At 35.1% G+C, this 17,359-nt stretch overlaps 1 protein-coding gene across 1 annotated transcript; it reads right to left on the bottom strand.

Moving 5' to 3' along the window:
• Positions 1 to 5,731: 5,731 nt before the first annotated feature.
• v (Tryptophan 2,3-dioxygenase vermilion) lies at positions 5,732 to 16,206 on the bottom strand. The gene is made up of 7 exons (XM_067785483.1): positions 16,081 to 16,206; positions 10,268 to 10,431; positions 8,190 to 8,323; positions 7,131 to 7,490; positions 6,620 to 6,869; positions 6,449 to 6,542; positions 5,732 to 6,384 (listed from the first exon to the last, which is right to left on the bottom strand). The coding sequence occupies exons 1-7, from the start codon at positions 16,104 to 16,106 to the stop codon at positions 6,276 to 6,278; spliced, it is 1,137 nt and encodes a 378-aa protein (XP_067641584.1). The 5' UTR covers positions 16,107 to 16,206; the 3' UTR covers positions 5,732 to 6,275.
• Between the last annotated feature and the right edge of the window lie 1,153 nt (positions 16,207 to 17,359).

Consider the following 17,359-nt stretch of genomic DNA (forward strand, 5'->3'; position numbering starts at 1 on the left):
CCAACGCCGAGAAGTCTGTAAATTTTTTGAAATACTTTCCTCTCGATCACTTCCAGAGCCGCCTCATCCGATGTTGTCATGGTCTGTGCTGATGCAGCGGAAGAGCATGAGCTTCCTTTGCCGAGAAAGTATTTTACTTTTGAAGTGCTCACTGAAGTTGGGGTTTGTGTTAATGCTGGTTCCCAAATAAAGGAAGTCCTTTATTATTTCGTAATTGTGCCTGCCAACAGTGACGGGGTCGCCAAGACGCAAACGCGTTGACTCTTTCCTTGATAACGAATTTGAATAGCTCCCAGGCACTCATTGAGCGCCCGCAGCTGGTTATTTTTGAATCTGGTTATTGCTATTCTGACTTCGTCATAGTCGTGTGGGGGGAACATTAGTTCCATCATTGTTTGCTAGTTATGGTTTATCATCTTCCCTGCACGTTCAGCCAGAGAAGTAAAATAAAAATAAATGCAAGGTGAGACAACTTCCGGGGAAATTTAATGCCGAGCTGTCTGATATCGCTCATATCAACTCTACGACTTACATACAATGTTCCAATATTGCCCTACGGTATTAGTATAGTGTATACACTTACGCTTACATTATGTATTCCTTCTTATTGCATACCACTTCTGAATACTACAATTATGCTTAAACTATACTCACCATACCGTGAGCAAAGATGTTTACACTTAAAAAATGTGTAAAATATCCCATAGCGAAGTTTTGCTCAAAATTTATAAATGGCACTTACAACTTTTGCTTTTTAAATGCCAAATCTGTAGGGAAAATGTTATTCATTATTTACAATACATCCTTTATAAAAATTTTTACCTATAAGCACATACGAATTGAGTGTGAGATAGATTGCGTGGGTCTATATAAGAAATAAAGGAATTGAAAAATACCGCCTCTAAATTTTAAGCTTTTGTTGAGAGAGTCCCGAAACAAAATTTGTTCCAAGACTCTCTCAGTATAAGCTGCCAATTTAAGCGCGATCTCTTGCAACTTATTCTTTCGAACCAGTCTAGCGTGAGTATAACTTCGCTCACAAAAAATCTCCGAAATCTCAACAGTTGAAAAAAAAATATGGATACAAGAATTTGTCGAAAAGAGTTACCAGATATGAAAAAAAATATAAATGAAATCAAAGTCAACGCAAATTTTCAAAATAGAATTTAAATATAGAAATTCTATATAGAATTAAGTAATATTGAAATAAAAATGCATACAAACGAATATTTAACAATATGTGTACATACATATATATTTGTTATGAACATTATTGATGGTCACTGTTACAGTCACCTCAAAAAAATACATCAACAACTTTTAAAATGACATTTGTGTAAAAAAAATTAGTATCTAAATACGAGATTATGGCCATGTTAGTAATATTTAGAAGTCATCTACGCATATTTATATAAACTTTACGCAAAAGAGATTTGCAATAATTTTCATAAAATATAAGTAAAACAAAAAATTATGCAGTGAAAATTTAGAGTTGTATTTTTCTGTACTAGCTTAAAGATAACAAAAAGGAATGTAAGCAAATTTAATACTACACGATTAAAAAATAATAATAATAATACAAAAACAAATATGCAACTAAAAGTAAAAAAAAAAACAATTTGCCAGCGTTTTCACACAATTTATGTTCCAACAAAAATCTTTTAAAAGAAAAAAACAAAAAGCACGAACTCTTAATGTTACGAATTGGTTGTGTGAACTTCCAGAAGTTTTTGAGTTTGGATTTTCCATTTACGAAGCTGTATGTATAGCAAATAAATGTATGTATTCTAGAGTTTAATATGTATTGCAAAATTAAAAAAAAAAAAAATTTATATATATATATAACAAAAAAAAAAAAAAAAAAATTAAAAAAAATTATGAAATAAAATAAAAACAAAAAATAGAATTGAATTATGATATGGATATGTGAATTAAAATTGTATATTATTAATAGCTATGTATATGCATATATAGTATATATAAATAAATATATAATATGACTGAGTACGTAACTCTTGAAAATTTAATATAATTGCGTTTTTTTATTGTAGAAAATATTTTTTCATTATTTAATCAGAAAATACAACAAAAAAACACACTTACAAAAAAGGCGAGAGTACCAAATACTCGTGAAGTTCGATGTTGCAGGGTTACATCTTTTCTAGACTAATGTATTTAAATTAACTAGAGCACACCCTGTGGTTGAAGTTAAACCATTTCAGGAAATTTGAAAAGAGCCGCGTCGGCTTCTTATCAGTAACCACCGATTTTTTATGTGTTATAAGTGGCAAAACATGAGAAATTAAGAAAGAAACAAAATAGCATACTTACTAACAACAACCACGAAGATTGGTTTGTAAACAAAACGACAATCGACTTCCCACAAGATATCAAAGCGCTTCTCGCAAAGGGACCGAAGTTCGCGTTACCGGTAAAAAATCAACGTTTCCCACTTTTCCAGTATATTGCTGACGGAGAGGAACTTATACAGAGTAATAAAGAAAAAGAGACGCAAGAAGAAGCCCGCACTAAACTCACGCTTTTAATAAAAAATCATACAACAACTAATAAGGAAAGTGCAATAGACCGTGCAATATTAGACACAGTGGAACAGACGCAGAAATTTCTAAGCAAAAATGACAACATTAGAATTTTAACATCGGACAAGGGAAACAAAACCGTAGCTATGGACATAAATGACTATAACAGCAAAATGGGTGATATTTTAAATGACTTGACTACTTATCGTATTCAAAGACAGGATCCTACATCAAGGTTGCAAAATAAAAATAACAGTCTCGTAGAGAAACTTTTTAAAACCGGGTGTATCTCAAAAGCTGAAAATTACAAATTAACTGCGACCACCGCGCTAGCACCCAGGATTTATGGACTTCCCAAGATACAAAAAGAAGGAACGCCACTCCGACCTATTTCTTCTGCCATTGGTTCACCATCATACGGTTTGTGCAAATATATCGTGAATATTTTAAAAACGGCGAACTGCACTTACAACATAAAGAACACATACGAATTTAAAGAAAGAATTAATAACACATTTATTTATGATGATGAAAAACTCATCTCATTTGACGTGGTGTCATTGTTCCCCAGCATACCAACAAATTTAGCATTAGACATAATTCGAGAAAAATGGGCGGTTATAAAAGAACACACTAATATACCCAAACAAATTTTCATGGAAATACTTAAATTTTGCATTGAAGAAACTAGATACTTCAAATTTAATGATACGGTATATACACAATTGAAAGGAATGCCAATGGGATCCCCTGCATCGCCAGTCATAGCGGATATCATAATGGAAGAATTGCTCAACAAAACGATGGAAAAGCTGAGCCGTAAACCAAGAATATTAACCAAATATGTCGATGATTTATTTGCCATCATACGGGAGGATGAAGTACAAAATACGCTAAACATATTAAATTCGTTTGACAGAAATATTACATTCACGATAGAACTTGAAGAAGAAAACTCATTGCCGTACCTTGACTCTATTATAATCCGCAGAGGAAATCAGCTAAAACTAAAGTGGTATAGAAAAGCAACAGCATCCAGACGAATCATCAACTTTCATTCGAAACATCCCAAAACGATGATAATAAATACAGCAATGGGCTGTATACGACGTATGTTGCAGATAACAGACGAAGTTTATCACAATGAGATTAAAAAAGAAGCAAAATTACTGTTAAAAGACAACGAATTTCCGGAAAACATGATAAAAACACTATTAAAAAGAGCCAAATTTAAAATAAATCAACAAGACCGTGAAACCCCTAAAAAATTTTTCAAATCCGTCACTTATGTACCTCATTTATCAGAACGACTAGCGAAGTCAGATTGTTATGATAAAGAAAAAGTAAGAATAGCCCATAAGCCTACCAACACTCTGAAAACCATGTTCAACAAAACTAAGTCAAAAATACCTCAATTAGAAAAAAGTAATGTAATTTATAAAATTCCATGTAACGGCAATAACCAAGAACCTTGCAAAAGTATGTATATTGGCACAACGAAATCAAAGTTAAAAACCAGACTAGCACAACACAAGTGCGACGTTAAACAGTGCCATCATTCAAATACACAAAAAACTGCACTTATGGCACACTGTGCAAGTAGCGGCCACTCCCCCAACTTCGAAAAAGTAACAATATTACAACAAGAACAACACTACAACAAACGATTTACACTAGAAATGTTACATATAATTAACACTCCACCAGACATTCGGCTAAAGCCGGAGTCATTGGTGCCGTATGTCGTATCGCTGTATTCGTATCCCTAACGTAATCAGCTGTTTATCGTTACGACGGTAAACCAAAACCCAATTGGTTCGCTACGATACGGTTACGACATTAGCGGCACCAATAATCGATTGCATTGATTCTCATAAGGTTGGTCGAATCAGCTGTTATAAGGTTACCGATACGGTTACCGATAAAGCACCAATGTCTCCAGCTTAAACTACAAAACGGATACCGATGGCGTTGCTCACTTGTTTCGTCATTTACTAACGATCAAATAGACAGTGTTAAGCCCCCATTACTGATACTTAGCATAGACTTGACTTGACTTGGCGTAAACTTGGCAACTTAGCCACGATTATACTCCACTTGGCGCATAAAATCTGGCATCATAATCAGCGTTGAAATTTATTTTTAAATAAATGTCAATTTGTATGACAAAATGTCAAAATGAAATGGAAACAAACAAATGGCATCTCAAAATGTAAACGTCACTTAGAACTTACATAGAAAATCAAAATTCAACAGACTTCTAAGTCAAGTTAAGTTTTGAGTAATCAGTAACATGCAATGTTCATTTAACAGAACTATAAGTGACAGTTCGCAAGCCAAGTCAAGTCTATGCTAAGTATCCGTAATGGAGCCTTTAAGCTCCGCGTCAAGTTATAAAGACGTGCAAAGAAATGTATGTATATACAAATATTGTTTATGTTTTGACTTTGTTTTTGGTATTAAGAAAATTGTTTATATCACATTTATACACAGATCCTTGAGAACGGTTATCGCGGAATAACCGAAATATATTGGAATAAATTAGTTAAAAAACCTGTGGTTTTATTCAACGTATTTTTATTGACCTCGAGCCAGCTAAAGTTTAACATATTTAAATTTTTTTATTTATTATTAAATCAGTGAATTTATAAAATTTCTTATTAAAATATTATAAATTTTTATTTTTTTCCTTAACTACTTCACTCTAATTCGGCAGTATTGTGGATTAACCGTCCCACCACACCTTTTTCAGTTTTAGTTCAGAAAGTTAAAATTGAAGTTCAGAATTTCGGATTCAAGTTCAGAAAATTACAATTGAAATTGAAGTTGAAGAGTTTTCCATAGAACTTAATTATAATTTTCTGAACTTCAATTCTAGTTTTCTTAGCTACAAATAGAAATTCGAACTACAATTGTAATTTTCAGAATTTAAATTGAAAATTCTGAATTTCAATTATAACTTTCTAAACTAAAACTGAAAAAGGTGTTTTAATGCTCAATACTGCTTAATTAATCTTAAAATATATATACAGCAGTGAACAGAAAAATAGCAGTGACAATTGGTATCAAATTTCGTCAATTTAAACCATCTTATCCTTATCTTTGTTATTTTATGAAAATATTTATATAAATTTTGCAACTGAAATTTTACAAACCAATATTAAAAATATTTTCGAAAATTAGAAAATTCAAGAAAACTTTACGAAAATTTCGAATTTTGTTATTTGGAGCTTTCCGAATTTTTTTTAATAAGCAAATTTGTATCCCAATCAATTTTGAACTAACATAGTACGGCTAAAGACTCTCAAAACTTGCTCTGTGTTTTTATAAAAAAAAATTTCCGAAAAGTGCTTCAGCTTTGCTTCCAACTAAAACGGAAAAACTAAAACACTCTCGGGAAAAAATTTTGAAAAATCAATGCGAATTTTGAAAGACAATTTAAAGAACTCCAAATGAAAAGTTCGGAGTTTTCGTAAAATTTTTTCGAATTTACTATTTTTGGCAGTCTGTTTGAGATTGGTTTGCATAGTTTCAATAACAAAATTTATAGAAAATTTTTCTTAAAATATCGAGAATAATGAAAGAAGAATTTTAAGACGGAATTTGATAAAAATTGCCAGCGAAATTTTTCTGTTCGCTGCTGTATTAATTTGGAAATAAAAAAAACCTTTCCAAACAAAAAAAAAAAAGTTTTTTTATAAATAGCTTAATGGACAAAATAGTAGTATTTCACTTTTAATGAACTAATGCCGATTTGATGGAAGCATCAAGAGGTGGAATAGCATCGCGCGGAATAAGAAAAGTAGATAAATTGAATAAATCTAAAAATACTTTATAGCGATCACTGCGAAAAAAATAATACGAATTAGCCTTCAACATTTCAAGAGAGAAAACTGTTATTAAATTACCTCAAAGTGGAACGCAAATAATGATAACCAGAAGAACCGCCTGTACCCAGCTGTTGTGAACCGATCATGCGTTGCACCATAATCACGTGATTATCTGAAACATAAAAATGAAAAATAAAACCAAATTACCGTTATTTATTTTTGTATATTATAACTCGATAATATTCTTACATCTCCATTTAGTTATAAGCGAATCAATGTCCATCAACAATGTCAACATCTGATGCGGTTGACTGAAGCGTGGCTCATCGCGGTAGAAGTTAATCATGATGGCACCCTGTAAAGCTTTATAACTAAGTCGACGATCCCCACGCGCTACAAACGCCTCGTGCACCTCACAATCGAATATGCTGCGATAGACCTCACGACGTTTTTCAATATCCATTAGGCGATAAGTACGTGTAGTTTCATTGGGTTCTTGCTGCAATATTGAGATGTTGTTGTAGAAATTCATATGCAAAAACATAAGTCATAATCTTTTGTAGACTAGATGCAAAAATTCACTCGGTAGAATATTGAACTTCAAGTAATATAATATAGCGAACTATTAAAATTGAGCGTTCCCCAACCGAATTCCGAGAAACGAATTCTGAGGCAAAAGTTGTTTGCAACTCATTTACATAAGATTACAGCTCAAAATAAAAAAATCTTTTTTCTCTTCACTGCTACAGATCGAACTCACCATTGCCGTTTTTACTTGATCTGCTAAAAATTTGTCAACACTTTCCTCGAATTTGGCCCAAAAATTAAAACCATCTTTTTCAAGTCCAGGTGTACGCTCTAACCACTTCTCTATCAAAGCGAACAATGATGGTTCTTTTTCTGATTTCTCAATAGCTTGCAATGCAGCCGGTTCATCCTCAAAGACCTCTGTGTAGGCCTGATTATATCTGACGCGATTTGCAGTTTTGAGGCCGAGTTTATTTTCGAGTAATCGAAATTGTAAACTTTGAAAACCAGACGCTGGTGCGAGAAAATTACGAAATTCCATAAAATCTAGAGGTGTCATTGTTTCTAGGATGGGCACTTGATCGACTAGTAGCTGAAAAAAAATTTATTAAGTTACATATATGTATTTCTTGGTTGGAAATCTGTATATGAAGAGGTTCAGGTTTTGAAATTAACGTTTTCGAGATTTTTATTTTACGGATTTTTAAATCTAATTATCGCGAATTTTTTTTCGTTGTTTATTTTATTTGTAAATAATTTTGCCATGTGACTAATTGTTTAACCAAAATTTTTATTCATCAAATATTAAACTATTCAATTAATCGTTCAATTCCAATTTTTTTTTAACAAAAAAGAAAGTTTCGGCGAGTAAAAATTTTTTTGATTAGTCAAAGTACTGTCCGGTTTAGATTAAACAAAAGGTTAAATAATCGATTAATCGACTTACTATACAGTTGGTTACTCACTTGACTCGTTAGTTTAATGAAGACACGACGCGAATAAAAAAATATTATACCTTGATTATAAGAACTACGCAAATAGTTGATTAACTTAAATTTACATTAATTAAAATTTAAATTATTCAATTAATCGATTAATTCTAATTGTTGGCGAAATAAAAAATCGAATTTACTCGAATAATCTGTATTTATCAATAAGCAAAGAGATTTTTAAATTGCTCTTGATTAATCAGAACTTTTTTAATCAAGTAATCCATTTAATGAATTGCTGATTATTTCACTAACTCGATTAATGCAATACAGATACGGCCATAATAAATGAAATACCTTACCTTGAGTATAAGCACTATGCGATTAAGTCTTTTTAGTATTTCCAATGATTTTGATTCCTGCAAATCCTCCATGTCTAACATTTTTCGTATGGAGTCGAGCTCGAAAATAATTTGTTTGAACCATAGCTCGTATGCTTTAAAATTAAAATAAAATTTATTTTATATTGAGCTGAAATTTAAGCTTAATTGATATACTCAAAATGATTGAAAAAAAAAATTTGGGCTAAATGCTCTTAATCGAAAAATCAAGTGATCGATACTAATATGACATACAACACTGCTGTTTTTGGTGCCGTTCGAAGCTACCTAAGGGATCATCCATATCTTGTATATAGATTAAAGCGAATATCTGTTTGTTGTTCGCCAATAACTTCGAGTCGACCATGGGTATCTTACGCCGGGTTAACCACCAACGCCGAAAACGCGTATTAAATTTGTTAATACTTTTGCCAGCAAACTACAGTTCGGGTAGGCCAAGATCTGCCTGATAGTTATACATGAATAGGGACAAGAAGAATTACTTGGGAAGAATTGAGATCAAGAAATTTGAACATTTCTAATGATACCAAAGAAATTCCACTAGAAAGTCAGGACAGGATATGACTATGGTCTAAAAGGTATCCTCAGTTGTCCGTTGGGCTGCTGTAGTCTAAGCCTTCTAGGCGCACACCCGCGACTTTAAGTAATAGGGTGGCTGATTGTAATCAGTTCCAGATCGAAAATTAGATGACGACGCCACGATATTCCTGAAAAATGAAAACTTTCAAGTGCTGTACCGCTACCAAAAACCAGCTGTTCATCACTGGGGGAGAGTAGGTAGCAAATCCCCTTGCTATTGAGACCTACTTTGAAATCATTGATGAGGTGATGTGGGCCATTTCTTTGTACATTCTTTTTTCAACTTGTGGTATATTCAGCCACAAATCCCTCTGAATCCGCCCTTGCGTACGGGCGCAGCAATTATGAAAACTTCCGACAGCATGATTAATTTTGGGTCTGAACATGCAACATATGGATTGCGAAGCCACTAAGACAAGTTTGTTAAAATTTTTAAATTTGTACGATAGTTGCGCAGAAAGCCGGAAGAGAAGTTTTTCCGGAAATTGGACCTGAGGCCGATCTGCTCGATTTGCTTCAAATTTGGTAAGTATCTACATAAGTAAGTAGTTTTTATTTCCTTGAGCAATATTTTTTCGCTTAACTTCACGAATCTTCTGAATTTGAAAAATTTTGCTTTCGAGTTTTAAGTAACTTCCGTAACGAGATTGGAGAAAGAAATAAAGAAGAGGGAAATGAAGCAATCGGTTTTAAATAACCTTCCGGAACTAGAGACCTGATATGTAAAACGTGGTTCAGAGTTCAATGACAGTTCAAATGAACTTATTTACTTTCAAATTAGGCCAATACTTAAGGCGATTTGGTAATTGTGTAGTCTGATAGGTGGATCAATGACATGTACATTTATCTTATAGATAAAAATTTATTGTGTGATAATCATCACTGGCAGCGGAGCTGGTTGCTACGTATATAGATCGGGTGGAATCTTGCTATCAATTTTGGAGAGACTTCCCTTAATAAAAACTCAATACATGGGAAAATTTCGCATAGGTGTCGCCTCGGGGAAATTTCGTACCAAACGGGCAGTTCTAAGGACCTAGACCAAGGCAATACAACATAAGGTGAAACAATTTCTACTAGGTGGCACACAGGTTGAGACAATAAAAAATCTTACGATATTTGGAATATTTAAATTTTTAAGTAATTTCCAGCAAATATAGAGGCTTGAAATTATGTGTCAAAGACCTAAAAAGAATAAAACATCGTTCCTCCAGAATAATTTCTTTTTAAAGTGGATTAGTAAATAATTCACATAATGTCAAAAAGCCTTTGTATACATTATGTATATTGGAACGATTTTCCATCATCCCTTGTCAAATTTGGTTTGGAGACAAACCAGTTTCGGCGTTGTGCCATCATCAGTGTCGATTTTCGTTCGAACGAATCGTTCCAGTATACATCATTTATCCACCCTGTCGGAAAATCAACAAAACAAAATAAGTCTTTGCATAGATTCTTACTTTGATGTGTTACAATGAAAAGGTGTTCGTCATGCACTGGTGTTTGACCGTCCAAAACAGATAACATTCGTTGCGCTTCCAAAATCTTATCCAACATTAAATATTCACCATACAGCATACCAAAATTTTTTCCCAAGGGACGAGAGTTATCATCGTGCTCTGATCTGCAACCACAAATAGTTAAAAAATATCGGTTATTCAGACGTCTATTATCATTATCTATGTTTTGCGATAAGATGTCACGCAAAAACTGTATTAAAAATTTAAAAATACGTTGGGTACCACCGTTAATATTTGGGGCTCATATTTCTAGAAGAATATTTTTTACATCTAAGCAAAACTTTTGTGAGTAGTTCCGAAGCAAAACAAAAGTAGCTTATTTTTTAAACGATCGACACCTATTCCAACTGTATTTCAGACAAGCTTAAATTAGGATTAGAAAAGTAAGAACCTATTACAGCGTATGAACCTATTAAAATGCAAATATATTTCAGATCTTATAATTATCTATCAGAAAATATCAATTTTATTTCGAAAAAAAGTCAACAAAAAAAGTTAAATGACTTTCAGAAAACCTCAAATGTATTTGTGAAAGTTATAGATAATATCATGATTCAATTATATGGTTGGCTCAACTGTAAAGCAACAAAATATGTCCGTTCAAATTGTCAAAATCTGTGTATTGGTGTTGGTGCGAATTATATGGAATGCAAACATAAAACTTAGCAGTTTTTATATGTGTAAGAAAATGTTGCCAATGTTTGGTTTCATTTTGAGTTTGCCATCTCCTTTTGACAATCCCTTCGGCCATGCAATGAAATAAATAAAATCAGCTGATGAGATGAGATGGTTGATTGAACCATGGATAATATACAATCAGCTGTTGCAGGTATGCTTTTTCTATATATAACTAGCTTTACCAGGCGCACGTTGAAACGCCCGAGATCGAATGGATATTGCGTTATTTTTTCTGTTTTGTTTGTTGATAATTTATTTTCCTGTAAATTGAATTGAATTTTGTATGCATATTTGGTGAAATTTTCTATTAAAATATTTTATTCTTGTATCTTATTGTATCTTATTTTATATTATTGTATTGCTTTTACCGCTGATGATTGTTGCTTTAATTACATTCCGAAGAAGCATGACTGGTGAGCCAATTTTCAAAGTTGATATATGCGCAGGCATTCCTTTTGGTTCTAAGGAGTATAGAAATTCATTTGGATAATTCACAATTTTGTCTTCATCTGTAACTGTGTCGATCGATTTATATTTTGTCACTTCACCAGGAAATTGATTTTGAAAGCGATCATTGATTTTGTTAACATGATCATTTTTGGGAGCTAAGATAGTTCTTTCGCATAGCCAAAAAACAAAAACATTTAAATTTAAAATTCTTAATTCTGAAATATGAAAAACTTTCGTCTTGATCGAAGGAACCTCGAGCCAAAATTTGGTGATCATCGAAATATAGCAAACACGTTTTCATAGGGAACACACACACACAGAATTTGATTTTTATAGAAAATGTAGATAGACTGAAGCTAAAAAAATTTTTTAACAGCGGCAGATTACTAAACGTCCAAAAGGCATAAGAGCTAAACTCAACAATGCAGTCAAACTTTAGGTGTTAAAATAACTTTGTTTGTACGGCAGCCATAGTTCTGAAAAATCACATTTGTAGGAAAGGTGCCACGCCCCTTTTTTCCCAATTCCACATTTTACTGGATGTGTTAGGAATTAACGTCATATAGCTCCTTACCAATTTTAATTATCCTACCATTACTACATCTAGAGATATGCAGTATGATATATTCCATTTGTATGGGAAGTGCCACGCCCCCTTTTTCCCAATTCAATATTTTCTTGGTGGTGTTAAGGATTGACCTGAAATAATTCCTTACTGAATTTCAATGTTCTGGCATGTATACCTTCAAAGTTATGCAGTACCAAAGATTCCATTTGAATGGGAGGTTCCACGCCCCCTTTTTCCCAATTCCGCCTTTTCTTGGTGGTGTTAGGGATTGACCTCATATAACTCCTTACTGAATTTCAATGTTCTGGCATGTATACCTTCAAAGTTATGCATTACTAAAGATTCCATTTGTATGGAAGGTGCCAAGCCCCCTTTCTCCAAATTCCGCATTTTCTTGGTGGTGTTAGGGATTGACCTCATATAACTCCTCATTGAATTTCAATGTTCTGGCATGTATACCTTCAAAGTTATGCAGTACCAAAGATTCCATTTGAATGGGAGGTTCCACGCCCCCTTTTTCCCAATTCCGCCTTTTCTTGGTGGTGTTAGGGATTGACCTCATATAACTCCTTACTGAATTTCAATGTTCTGGCATGTATACCTTCAAAGTTATGCATTACTAAAGATTCCATTTGTATGGAAGGTGCCAAGCCCCCTTTCTCCAAATTCCGCATTTTCTTGGTGGTGTTAGGGATTGACCTCATATAACTCCTCATTGAATTTCAATGTTCTGGCATGTATACCTTCAAAGGTATGCAGTACCAAAGATTCCATTTGTATGGGAGGTGCCACGCCCCTTTTATATATCGAAATTATTTTTAGCCTAAAACCTTCCCGTTGATCGAAGGAACCCATAACCAAAATTTGGTGATGATTGATGTGTGGGAAATACGTTTCCATAGCGAACACACACACACACACACACACAGAATTTGATTTTTATATATATATGGCTAAACCGATTTGGGATCTCAAATTCAACTAACCATCATCTCTCTTTCCTGTATCTTAAAAATTTCATGGCAATCTGTCGAGCCGTTCTCGAGTTATGGAGTGACAATCAAAATGTACACTTCTTTTTATATATATAGAAGAAGATACAAACGTTATTCAATTAGGTTAGGTAAGTTCTCAATACTTCCACTCGGAGACAATTTTGTCCATTGTAAGTGCCCTTAGTAAGTGGCGGGTGGCGATATATTCATCCAACCAGATTACTTCCTAGTGGTCCTCAACAAATCACTTGCTTTTTCTGATGAAATTAGGTAGGAGAGAAAGTTCCACCTTCCCATACTGTCGCATAACCGTGCGCCTAGAATTCTGAGTAATCTTATTTGCAGTCCTGGTCATCGGCAGAGAAAGTGATGAATCGACTCCTCTTACTCTCCCTGCAGGTTTGTATAGCTTGAGAAGAAGCTAGTTTTCTTCTTATCCAATAGGAATAGCCATAAGGTATTTTTCTTAGGAGATAACCCAGTGGTGATTGTACGCAACTGTCCGCCTCGCTTATGTCCATTCCGGAACTTTTCTGGTCATCTCCTCTGCAAATTCATTCTCTTCAATATCTCTGTGAGCCGCGACCTTTCAATTACTGCTGGTCTGTTCTGGAAGTGCCATATTCAACTATGCGAACGATTTTGCTTTTTTAAAGTCGTTCACTTTACCCATTCTGCAGCGCTCTTCTTTTTGAATTGGTCAAGGGCCCAATTGATGTGCTTATAACACCCATCTCTTGTTCGAGGCCCAAGCTCCAGAATGCTTAAATTTTGTAAAAATTATTAAATTTTTCACAGTACAAATCATGATCACGCCCTATTTCAGAATTTGTTTCAAAGACGCCCTATCTTAGAATTGGGTTGAAGAACGCCATATTTTTTTTCTTAAATACCCAAGCTAATGTCAAAATGTATTGAATTTCCGCTCATAAGACTGAATCATGTACCGCAGTCTTGGAGAACTTCTCGTGTAGCTTTTCTACCAAAGGCGGGGAAGATCGGTCACGTGTATCCCAAAGACTATAGACCCATTAGCTTAACATCATTTCTGCTCAAAACCTTTGAGAGGCTGATAGATGTGTACATAAAGTCCAACGTGGATGAAAAGCTGCTCTCCACAACACAGCATGCGTACACCAAAGGCAAGTCGGTAGACACCGCATTGCATAGGGTGGTAATAAGCATAGAGAAATCCCTGGAATAGAAGGAGTATGCTCTAGGAGTCTTCTTGGACTTTGCCGGGGCTTTCAATAATGTTGCAAAATGGGCGATTATGGATGGTTTTAATTACAAAGTACATCCTGCCTTAATCAGATGGATCGGCTGCATGTTAAATTGCAGAAAGATTACATCAAAATGGGGATTGTACGAGGCCACGAAATCAGTGGACAGGGGCACGCCGCAGGGAGGGGTGCTATCAGCTCTGCTGTGGACGCTGGTCATCAACCAACTACTCAGGCAATTCGATGAGGGACCGTAAAACTTACGGCTTACGCAGATGACGTTGCAATTGTCATAAGAGGAAAGTGTCTTCCAACGATTAGTTCTTTGATGGATCGGGCGCTTCGGGATATTCATACCTGGGCATCTAATGTCGGGTTGAAAGTCAATGCGGAGAAGACGGATATGGTCGTGTTTACAAAGAGGTACAAGGTCCCAAATTGGACCAGGCCTAAGTTAGGAGGGGTGACCTTACAGGAGAAACCTTGCACAAAATATCTGGGAATCATCCTAGACAGTGAGCTGTCATGGAAGCTCAACCTGGAGGAGAGGGTCAAGAAGGCCTCAAAGCCTTATCGACCGCAACCAGTCTGCCGGATTACTGTAGCGTTTTCCAAGCGGAAATATTAGCCGTAACCAAAGCAGTAGAAACCCTGCAAGAGAATAGCTTAAGCTGCAACCGTGTTAACTTTTATATTGACAGTCAAGCAGCAGTTAAGGCAATAATCTCGCATAGCACAGCATCTAAATGCGTGTTGGAGTTTAAGCAGTCTCCTGAGAGAATCGGGACAGGGCGAAGCCTACATCTATATTGGGTCCCAGGGCACATGGGAATAGATGGGAATGAAAAAGCGGACGAACTAGCTAAAAAGGGCGCATCCCTTGAAGCTTGCTCCGTAGATGTCCCAATTAGATTGGGCGAGATTAAGCGAAGGCGAGAGGTGCACGTGATCGACCAAGCGGGAAAGGCGTGGGTTCAAGCGCGGGGCTGTAAAGTGTCGAAGATTATGTGTAGGTCTTACAACCTTAGACTAACACAGTTGCTTCTATCATTAAAAAGAGAGGACTGTAGACTCATGACGGCTATTCTGACTGGACACTGCCTTCTGGCGTCACATGCCTTTAAATTAGGCTTGGTCAGTGATAGCAGATGTAGGAAGTGCGGGTTGGAGGAGGAAACGATCGAGCACGTTCTGTGCTCGTGCCCTGCACTTGCCAGGCTAAGACTCCAGCTATTAGGAGTGATACAGCTGTCAGATCTAGAAGCAGCAAGTGGCTTAAGTCCTAGGAAGCTTCTAGTATTTGCCAAGAGGACGGAGTTATTTTATAACATAGGTCCTGGTTTTTGATAGGGTTTTTCAGTTTGGTCGTTAAAACAAACTTCTGGTAACACTACGGACTCAATCAGTCTATGTGAGGTCCTCATGGACCGGCCAGTTCAACCTACCTACCTCCGCTCAGATAGGGCGTTTTTTAAATAAAATCGGCAGCCGAGATAGGGTCATATTGGACTCAGCAGGCGCTTTGTACTTTTCTGATATGCATTTAAGGTTTTCTGAAACACGGTTGGAAATATGTAAAGTATGAAAAGGGCGCATCTAACTTTTTACGAAACTGTGCTCTGCATGTTGTTTACGCTTTTACAATCTCCTACAAAGATTGTATATCCCACGAACGAAAGTATCAAATTTGTTTTCTTATTAGTTTTTTCGAGTTTCTTTAAATACTTTTAATCTATAAAACAATATTTGTGTAGTTTTGTTCCTCATGTACTATATACATATACGTGAATGCAATTATTAACGTCAAAATAAACCGTGATTTATAAGTGATGTACATACCCATTGACTTCATAGGGACAAGCCATCCTCTTGTCAGTTTTGGTATATTTTTTATATTTTTTTAATAAAATATTTTTGCTTTTTTCGCAAGCCACGAGCACAAGAAAACTACACCGTTTTAGATGAATGCTTAACTAAAACTGAAAAGTCAATCACTTTTACCGGTTGTACGCAGCATTTTATGACAAATCAATCTCAATCTTGTTTAACTAAAAGCCTGAACAGACGGCAGCACTTATCCCAATTAACTAACTGCATCGATACTTAATTCTAGGTATACTTCGTAATATCGTTCACATGGATCAAAACAGTGATCAACGCAAAACATCACAACATTCAATGCAATTTTTAGTTCCCACCAAACCCTCTCAGGGGTGAATTTTTAGATTTTTGACTTAGCTCCCTGTTGATCTAGGTGTGCGATATAGCTAACAGTAGTGGGATTTAAGGGTTCGGCTCACCAAAAAAAAAGTTTTTGGAAAATGTTTTCAACATTGTGGATAAGACAAGCAGAGACGTCAAAATAACGAACAGACACACTCACATGCTTTTTTCATTATCTTGCGTCTCCTTCTATCACTCGCTGATGATAGCCGGCTTGACTCGCCGCCACATTGAACAGCCTATCAAAACGAGGTAAAAAAACCTCCATCTTGAAAATCCTATCAGTACGTTGGAGGCATAAGGTGTCGCAATTGTTTTGTAAACAAAAGTTATAAAAACTTACCTATTTAGGTGAAGAGTTGTAAAATTGTTTGTTGCTGATTTGGGCCAGTATACAATTAATAATTAGTGGTTTTTCTTGTTTTGTTCTTTTTGGCGTTTCCATGTTTTTCTTACATCTGCATAAGGGAGTCTGTAGTGTTGCTTGATGGTAATTATTGATACTTTTTATACTCAGTTGAGCAGAGCTCACAGAGTATATTAAGTTTGATTGGATAACGGTTGATTGTACATATATAAAGGAATCGAGATAGATATAGACTTCCATATATCAAAATAATCAGGATCGAAAAAAAATTTGATTGAGCCATGTCCGTCCGTCCGTCCGTCCGTCCGTTAACACGATAACTTGAGTAAATTTAGAGGTATCTTGATGAAATTTGGTATGTAGGTTCCTGAGCACTCATCTCAGATCGCTATTTAAAATGAACGATATCGGAATATAACCACGCCCACTTTTTCGATATCGAAAATTTCGAAAAACCGAAAAAGTGCGATAATTCATTACAAAAGACCGATAAAGCGACGAAACTTGGTAGATGAGTTGAACTTATGA

The sequence above is a fragment of the Eurosta solidaginis genome, chromosome 4 (assembly GCF_040869045.1).
Source record: "Eurosta solidaginis isolate ZX-2024a chromosome 4, ASM4086904v1, whole genome shotgun sequence".
Lineage (NCBI taxonomy): Eukaryota > Metazoa > Arthropoda > Insecta > Diptera > Tephritidae > Eurosta > Eurosta solidaginis.

Bases quoted from the DNA above. Each gene is read 5' to 3' on its own strand.
- v (XM_067785483.1), bottom strand. From the start codon at position 16,106: ATGGCTTGTCCCTATGAAGTCAATGG. The intron at 10,432-16,080 runs GTATGTACATCA...TTGTGGTTGCAG, and splicing joins TGTCCCTATGAAGTCAATGG to ATCAGAGCACGATGATAACT. The intron at 7,491-8,189 runs GTAAGGTATTTC...ATTTTTTTTCAG, and splicing joins GCATAGTGCTTATACTCAAG to CTACTAGTCGATCAAGTGCC.